Source organism: Endocarpon pusillum, assembly GCF_000464535.1.
Source record: "Endocarpon pusillum Z07020 unplaced genomic scaffold scaffold5282, whole genome shotgun sequence".
Taxonomy (NCBI): Eukaryota; Fungi; Ascomycota; class Eurotiomycetes; order Verrucariales; family Verrucariaceae; genus Endocarpon; species Endocarpon pusillum.
Window position 1 is genome coordinate 25,735 of NW_006916497.1, and position 9,274 is coordinate 35,008.

At 48.6% G+C, this 9,274-nt stretch overlaps 2 protein-coding genes across 2 annotated transcripts; both read right to left on the reverse strand.

The window, feature by feature from the left end:
- Positions 1–67: 67 nt before the first annotated feature.
- EPUS_09063 (uncharacterized protein) lies at positions 68–2,333 on the reverse strand (the record flags this gene model as incomplete). Its single annotated transcript, XM_007806321.1, has 2 exons — positions 68–2,041; positions 2,094–2,333. 2 exons carry the CDS (start codon positions 2,331–2,333, stop codon positions 68–70), a joined length of 2,214 nt encoding a protein of 737 aa, XP_007804512.1.
- Positions 2,334–3,423: 1,090 nt separating this feature from the next.
- Positions 3,424–4,737, reverse strand: EPUS_09064 (uncharacterized protein; the record flags this gene model as incomplete). Its single annotated transcript, XM_007806322.1, has 2 exons — positions 3,424–4,420; positions 4,496–4,737. The coding sequence occupies 2 exons, from the start codon at positions 4,735–4,737 to the stop codon at positions 3,424–3,426; spliced, it is 1,239 nt and encodes a 412-aa protein (XP_007804513.1).
- Between the last annotated feature and the right edge of the window lie 4,537 nt (positions 4,738–9,274).

The window sequence follows — 9,274 nt, forward strand, 5'->3', positions numbered from 1 at the left end:
TGTAGGATGTCTAGACTCCATCTAGCTGTATGTTTTTGTGTTAGGTCTTAACGCCTGATGGTGTCCATTAGTCTTGCTCAGAGCGACCTCTCAGAAAACTCTTGAACGTTTCTACTGGCGAGGGAGGCTTTGAAGAGGTAGGAGACAAAGATTCCGGGGTAAGAGTCGGCACAGCGGGTTGATGGTCTTGATCAAAGACGAATGTCTCGCTACACTCTTCGTCATCGCCGCCCAACAGGAACCCATTGAACTGCCCATCTGCTGGCTCTCGAGTAGTCAACCAATCGCTGACACCAGCTTGTGGAGTCAATGTAATAAGTGGCGTCTTTGGTGCCATCGGAGTAAAGCCCGAAATCATACCCAGCCTCTCGACAAGACTGCCAGCACTGTTGTTACGTTTTACGGCCCGGTTCGGTGAAGGCGAAGGCGGTCCAATGAGTCTACTCGGCGGGTTTCCCCATTCGGGAGGCTCATTACTTAGACTTCGCCGCCTTGTAAAAGATGGCCGGCGGAGTCTCGAATTTCGTGGTCGACCTCGATTTGCTTCTAGTCGCATCTTTTGGCGAGCCTTAGCTGCGTCTGGCCCAAAATTGACACGATCCCGGAACACATTGATTGCCCTAAGTAGAGCTAACTCGATAGCAACCGAGTTTTTGATCCGTGAGATTTTGGGCCAGGTGGCTCGCTCCCCACTGGCCGTTGCCTCAGTCATGGATTCAGGAGTTGGATTTGACATCATATGAAGGTAATCGGAGGGTGCAATTTCTGGAAGGATATTGATGTCGCCAGTATATTTCTGTGTCAGGACCGAGATCCCTCTCAACAAGGGTTTCAAGAACGGTGTATCGGAGAGCAGGTTAGCACGATAGACCACATCATCCTTAGCCAAGGTGGCCATTTTGCGGATGATGGTGTCCGTTGGAGGAACCTTCGTCGTTGGCTGAATACCAGTGAATTGTTCTTCTGCAGCGAGAAAAGGCCGTACGTGTGGGTTGACTTGCGACACAATGAAGAAGTTCACGTTGAACATCTCGGACAATTTGCGCTGGGGAATGTCGGAGTCTAGGGAACCATCCACCCATTGCTGTGAGCCCTGCATCCAGACTTTCGTTGTTCCTGTCTGACGATCCCTTTCGTAAATATTGGCGGGCTGGAACACGTACGGTACGGAGCAAGAAGCACAGACCGCAGACCATAAAAAGACATCTGGAGCGGTCATGAAGTTGAGCAGACGTGGTTCCGAGCTATCGGGGCTTGATACACAGATATTGATGACTCGGCCGGTTTTGTTGTGCGCTTCTCTGAAGGTCAAGGTTCCCAGCCAGTTCTTCATCACTTTCTCTAGATTGGCCATATCGAACCATGCATGCGTCTCAATCGCAGTAAGACAGCGGCTTACGCACCAGCGAATCGGACCTACCACATGTGGGGGATCAAACACGGCCAGGTCGGTATAGGGGAACCTGGTAAGGACGTCCTCCATTTCAGTGTCCGAGTGAGCTCCAATAATAGCCGCAGCTATTGCTCCAGCCGATGCTCCAGAAATGATGTTCGGAAGGAGATCCGCCTCCCATAGGGCCTTGACCACTCCGACGTGCTTCAAACCAAGTTTTGCGCCGCCGGATAAGGTCAACGCTGACCGTCCGAAGTATCTCAAGGCGTCTTCGAGAGATTTCTGGTGGAAACGAGACTCTGAAGCTGGTAATCGTGCCTTTTCGGTCAGCTCGAGCAGATTGTTGATGGAGGATATGACAGTATTGATGTATTCGTTGACAAGAGCTTTTGTGCCATGCCATGAGTGCTTGTATAGGCGTAAAATATTCACCCCTCCCAGATTGCGACTCAGTTGTGTGCGAAGCAGGTATTGAAGGCGTCCAATGTCGGATGTTTTAGCTGCTGTTTGAAGCCTCCGCATGTGTTTTCTGATTATTGTGGGGTTGTAGTCCTCCTCGATTGATTGGAAAGTCAGCTTCCACTCGTTGTGGCCTTGCAATTCGTCTAATTCGATTGCGCATGCTTCGTAAGCCTCGAGATCCTTAGCCTTTGGAATTGTATTAGCGGACAAATTCAAGGACAGGGAAAGGGTGGTGTACCTCTTTCATCATCTTCTCAAGCACTCTGATTCTCCGCTGCCGCTTGAGCCACACCGGGGCAAACATGCCCCATGCTGAATCCGCGGTATCATGGGCAACACTTGACAAAGTCGCAGACCGGATATAGTCTGCGAGGTCGTAGAGAACATTGTCGCGGCAATACTCTTCCGCATGTTCTGGTCTCTGAAAACGGGCGAACGCATTGAGCGGGAGGTCTGCTGTTCCATTTAGGAATGCCATTGTCGATGGGAAGCGAGATCCATTCAGGCAATAACTACTGCTGAGTCGCCATTTGTCGGCAAAGCAGGAAATATCAGCAACAAGAAATCCGAAGACTGGAGGTTGCGGGTGGTTGAAGCATATGCAAAAGAGCACGGACACTTGAGATGGTTGCCACCATATTGCTCGATGGATGTGTCACAAGGGAAGTCAGCTGGGAATATGGTTTGGGTGGATGTGGATGGATGGATGACGGAGCGGAATTGAAGGTGTAGTGAACAAACATGATCCTGGCATTATAAGTGGTTGTCTGCGCTCAATCTAAAGACGGCACATCATGAACAAAAGCAGGGCCGGAAGGAGCACCATGGCACGCAGGAATCGGCCCGGCGCAAACTTTGACTCTGATCAAGTATGATGCAAAGATGCGATGCATGGATAGAACATGGACACTTGGAGACGGCGTCCTACTATTTACTGCGTGGTAAGGCCGCCATTCAGGAAGTGGATTAGCCAGTGTGCATACGTAGTAACTAAGTTTATGAACTAGAAACCCAAAGTTTGTGGGGAACCACGGATGGACTCCGGAGTGACTCCACGTCGGTGGTGCTGGTGTTGTTGTTGTCTTTGACGCCAGACACTGGTGTTGGACGAATGGAAAAAGGTCACGTTGGCAGCATCACAAGGCCATCTGCAAGTAAAAACATGGCTGTTCACCCACTGGTCACATTATGGTAGTGGGAGGAGACCCGGGCGTGGGTGGTGTGCATTGGGCCAGACGTTCACATGTGAAACAAGAGCTGATCGATGTGCAACCAGAAAAGATTTATCTCTCCGTCTGTATCTTGATATGGGGGAGCTATGTCACTAGGTGCAGCACACATCTACCTTGACATCGCTGGATATGCAGATCGAGTTAGGCCGCGGAGCTTATTTCGACCATTGCCCTTGGTTCCTGAGGAAAGAATGCAGGTCGTCATGTGTAACTCTCAGATATTGCCGCTGTGGGGAAGCCTGTCAGTCTCAATTGCAATACATCTTGCTGCAAACGACCTAGTGAGTAAGATTCCCCTGGGAAAGTCGGATCACGTTCCTATCGAGTAACGGCAGACTAAGGCAGAGAGGATTCCCAATCCATGATATGGTTTAACATTTGCTCCAGAACGCCCTTTTCCCGCCAGAAATGCCCTGCTCCCTCTACTTCACGGTATTCGAAAGCAGATCCTGGTTTGTCACTGAGATCCTGGGTCCATCTTCGAAGCTTTTTGGCAGATGTGAAGAAATCTTTGTTTCCATAAACCGTTAGAGACGGATACCGCACTAGCAGGTTCGAGACATCGTGGTTCGAGATATGCTCTCCTGGTTGTCGTCTTATAAATGACAAACTAGAGAAGAAGGTTGCAAATCTAGCAACTGGCGGCAAGACTGGAGAGATCAGCAAGTAGCAGATCTCGGGAACGATCACATCGAGGTTGCAATTGACACGTGTGTCTTCATCGGATGTGTCGCTGCTGTCGGGCACGCGATGCGGTCTAACATGAATCTTCTCACGAACACGATCCAAGCTCTTTCGAAGGTCTAGACTTCTTCTAGATTCGCGATCAATTCTCTCCTCTGCAGCTTCCGATTCAAAGCCGCCTACCAGAACAGAGGAAGAGGACTGCAATGATCCTGGATTGGCCTGCGTTGTGGGAGTTCTCCGGCTTGTCTTGGCCCGGTTGTGCTTCTGCCTGGTCTCGAGGTCCTTTAACGTCTGGCTTGATAGATTGGAGGCTCTGAGCTGGATCTCGCTTTCTGCAGAGCCGCTAACAGCGTTCTTGAACAGCTTTGCGACATATTCAACATCAGGCAGGTGAGATGTAATTATGGATCCGTATGAGTAACCGGCCAAGAGGAGTCTTGGAGAAAGATGTGGCTTTATAGGTAATTCTTCTCCCTCGATAGCCGAAGGTATAGAAGATAGTTGCTGGTTTGTATTACGCTGATAACGGCCTCTGCCCAATATCAAACAATTCAGGTAATTGATCATAAAACCATACATCGAGACGAAATCTCCAAGCTCAGGCTTTGCTGACCACGATGTATGACCTGCCACACCTGAAGCCCCTCTACGGCAGGTAAGCTTTTGGCAAAATTGCTACTATATGTGCATTGCTGCATCTGCATTGGATGTGTTGCCTTACCTAAAGTTGAATGTCCCAATCAAGTAGCCTGCCCTCCATAGCACGAAGCCCACACTTTCCACAATTGGATCATCATAGCAACCACCAAGAGGGGCATATGGGTGCGCAATTATAGCAGCTCTTGGTGGCTGAATATCATGGAGTACAAGATTCTTGCGAGGAACGTACAAACGGCAGTTCAGAATAGTATCGTCATGGACAGATGGGATGGTGAAGATAAATGTAGGAGAAGGAAGACTCATTGCATGGAGCAGTGGGCATGCCAAGACGCATGCACATCACTGAAATCACCTAGTGATTAGACGTTCCATCGAATTGGACAAAACTGAACTCCATGAAAGCCGTACAGTCACGTACCAAGTGCAGCCTTTGTGTGTATCGAGGGAGAAAACATCAACATGGCGTCAGATGTGGACCACCGACCCTTAGCCGAGCCCCTTTACTAACGTACCCAGCTGACATGTCCCCATTTGCACCAGAAATCACTTGGCGTTTTGGGTTTCAGAGCATATTCCTATTACTTGAACGTTGCTGGCGCTGTTTGGAGATAGAAGTGATTGAAATGGCTCAAATAGACATTGTGTTAACAAACATTACTTGATAATGGTCATTGAACTTACATCTGTATTGGTTTCGATGAATGTTTGTTGAATGGTGGCTGTTAGAGGATGTAGCAAATAGCGTACGGAGATACCAATTGAATTGATTTAGTTACTCCTATCAAGAGGAGCATTTGCTCACACTAATAGCTATAGAAGCGCATTACTGCAACAGCTCAGAAACAGCATTTGGCGTTCAATTCGTATAACAATGCTCACTGCCATAAATAACAGGGCGTAAAAGTTACAAGAGCGTTTCGTGCGTTTCGCATGCGGGGACCCCTGTATCATCCTGCTAATACGTAACAGATACGTATCGTATGCGCAGGGATTCTGACAGTGGCGACCTGAGCCTCGTGGCTTGAGAAATTTGGTGGCATAGTTAGGTATATCGACCCTAAAAGTCGTGCAAATTGGGGCGCACTACGTAGTGCACAAGTCCGTTGGGTACGTTAGCCTTCAAGGCCTAACGCCCTCATTTTGTAAAACATCCTTCCTATCAATGGTCCGGAGATCCCCAAAAGTCCTTTTCGATTTAGAATTTGACCACGAAACTATCAGCAAGGTGCACTGCTTGAATACTCGTATAATTGCATTATTTTGGCTGCAACTACATCTCTGCGTTACACGGTCAAGCCAGAAAATCTCTTCTCTCTTGCAATGCCGGACACAATGGAACATCGAATCTTCGCGACTTCAAGGCAGTTGTAGGCCATAATCCGGGCCCGAAGGCCGTCTTCAGCGCCGGAGGACTCTGAGAGATCATCATGTCGTTATGTCCATCAGTAGCGAGTCGTTTTCCTGCACACCAATTTATGATTTTGATTTTTCTTGTAGGGACATACAATCCATCGGACATTCAGAGCTGCAGCTAAGCCATGGATGATGTATCAATTGCACAGGATATATATCTACGATAAATTATGCGCCGCTGCATGCTGTTCACTATGAGCATCCCTTCAAGTTCCTGAGGGAAAGCCCATCTTTCGACTCCTTTAAGCCTGATTTTACACCCCGAATTATTGGATTGCAGCTTCATTCACGATTCTTGCATCAATATTATTTCGAATGAACCTATTCACTTAATTCTCAGCGTGTTTCTTTCCGTCCGCAGTCATATCCAATACAACCAACATTCTCCGCTTTGCTCCGCCACCCTAGCCCAAGCCAACGGTTCGAGTATCCATACAGAAGCCAAACATCTGAATCAAGGCTATCATGCCTTTTGAGTATCGGCACAAGCTCAAGCCCAACGGAAGCTTCTCCGGAGAAAGCCTGGGACACATCAATGAAGAGTCCGATCAATTTAGATCCATCCTCGAAGACGCTGGAATCAAGTTCTGCCCCATCACGAGCATCGGCTGGCATCGAACGGTGGCTATGCCTCCACGACGCTCTCGTGACAGAGCTTATAGTTGCTAGGCACATTCTTTGCGTCTACTCTGCCTAGCTAGTATGGACGTCCGAAATTAGTCTCAAAGTCCATAATCATCTCAACCAAGCTCCGCAAAGGCGCTTTTATGACTAAATCGTGTTCGGCCATTAACCACCTATAAAAAAACCTGCCTCAGTACAAGCTCATCACCAATACTCGGTGTGCTTTCAATGCAGCAAATACAAATACCTCGGCAACATTCTAGCCAGCGATCCCACCAACATCACCAACATCAAAGAGGTCACTTAACTCCGAGCTGCCGTACCATGAGGCTTCCAGTATAGTGTTGAAGTACCTAATGTCGACCATCACTACGTCATGTACATCGCAGCCACGGTTCTTTTCCCCCACCGCCAGGGCCCCGTGGCCAGGACCTGCCGATTAACAGCCCCGAGCGTATCACCATGGCGGCTCTCCATTAGCATTTCACCTTCTGTGGTGGGAAAGTGGGAGCTCAGTCTTATCCACCCACTTCAAGAAAACATCCACCACCGTATATGTGCTTAGGCTGGCTGGTGACGGCTGCACTAAGCTTAGATGAGAAGGCGGTCGTGCTTGAAGCAGATATATGCAGTCACGGGAGTTGAGTAGAGGGTTGGTGATAACAGCTATCGCATGTGCTCCCCAAAATGTCTGTGTGGGTGAATTTGGTAATGGAGAGCGGACTCTGGGAGAAAATGCATTATTAAAACCATTAAGGAGAAACTTTGTACTTGGGACGAACTTGAAAGGGACACTAACGCATTCATATACACAAGCTGGTTCAGACACTTTCTCAGAAGCCTTCATCGAAAGGAATGTCCTCCCCACCAGTCAACTTGACAGCTGGCCTGCAAGGCGAGACTGTGGCAGAGCGCGAAGAGCCCACACACAGCAGGCTGGGCCTGCTCGGTCGACAGGTTGAAACCATAGGCTCAAATCGATTGGAACCTCAGTGACTGACTGACCTAGGCAAACGGGGCTGGCTGCAAACAAACGCAATAGCCCAATACGAATCGATGATCGAGATGCGAAACACTGAAGTGGCGAGATCAAGGGATGCTCTCTAGTATCCCAAGTTCATCCCGTGAGCGGAGAAGATACAGTGCCCGACGGAAAAATTCTTGGAAGCGAGTACACAGAACCAAATTGGAAAAATCATGCAATGAAGGAAGGTTCCAATGGCCAATCTCAAAATACGCGCGTCATCCATGAGTTTGATGGCATTTCCCTGTGTCAGCGGCTTGTAGCGTCGAGTCTTACAGTTTTGGTAAGGAAATCGCCGTGGAAGCATGGCCCTTCGTGTTAGTCGTGATATAGCTAACTCACCGGCGTACAAGATCTAAACTTTCTTTCTCGTTCATGTTACTGCAATAACAGCAGGGGAAAATTTGGGTAAGGGCTTGCCAAAAAATTTAGGGAGTCTTTTTTGTGGCGTTGGAGCCCCAGAGGAAGGCTTGTGGGGGCCTTTTGATTTGCTGACTGTATGCAATGGGGCGGGAAAGAGAGGATAGAACGAGGCAGGGAGACATTCAGATGGCAAGGGTTAGTTACTCTTTCATGAAGCCACCCATCTCAGACTCTTACATCATTTGATGTAACTGTGAGAGGCGTGCGAAGCTGCTCATCACTCTTCCGTCTCCTTCCAAAGTAGCGCCAATACAGCCGGCCAACAGCCACCAGAGATTGACGTTCAAAACAATTTATTTTGCTTTGCGGGGAACGGTGCAATAATGTCCACGTTCCCCTTACGCTGTGCGGCGAACAATTCCAACATATTTTCTATCGCTCTAGTGTCATGTGCAGTCCTAGGCATCGTATGTGCAGGGTATCCTTGAGCTGATGGTACAGAGCTCACGGCGAGCGAGATTCACACTTGGAAAGGCCCAGCAGGGCGCTGATCTTGACGGAAGCCTGTTCCGCTGAAGTCTGCCGTGGCCGTTGTGATGAAGTGCATGGGTTGGCTGACAGTAAGGAGTGGAAAGAGGATGTGGTTAGCTGGCAAATACCGAAGAAAATTCATCATGCATCTTGCGGAGGCGATTCCATACTTGTCAAATCAGGGATTTCCAATTCCAGAGCTTCGTCCGAAAGTTGCATGGGATGTTAGAGGCTGGCGAAGGGGAGGTTGTGCAAGAAATAGCCGTGTTGTTTGAGCTCTCTGCTCGAAGGCTGTGTTGCTTGATATGCGAGGCCCCAAGCTCGTGTGAATTTAAGGTGGAGCATCCATTCAGAACGGCCTAGGGAGCCGTGTACTCACAAGAATTGGGACTTTTTGCCAATTCATGTGGCTGCTTAAAGTGGCAACAACCACAAGGAGACTGCCATAGTAGCAAGTCATGCTTAAACTTGCCCGAGACTTCGTCGCACGATATAAGTCCAGGAGTGTCTATCCAATTGGAAGGGCAATGTCGGGCTGTAAGGGGATTTACTCCACTGGGTTTGAATTGAGAATTCTGATGGAAAGCAGATGTTTTACGCCCCAGGTAAGCCCGATGAACGTGTGGACACCGTGCAACTCCAAGTCGCTGTGACTGACAACATATGTCTACTATGTGAGACTAAATACACTAAATAGATAGTTGGGGTCAGATAATCCAGAAGAGAACAGAGGACGTAAGCTTAGTTGCACGATATACCACACACGACAATTACGCACTAGATATTGCATGTTAATTGGTGGAGCTATGATAATTGACTTGCATAAATCTCTTGGGATACGAATGAGTAGGAATCTATACAGCACTCACTCCAGCATGAACGACT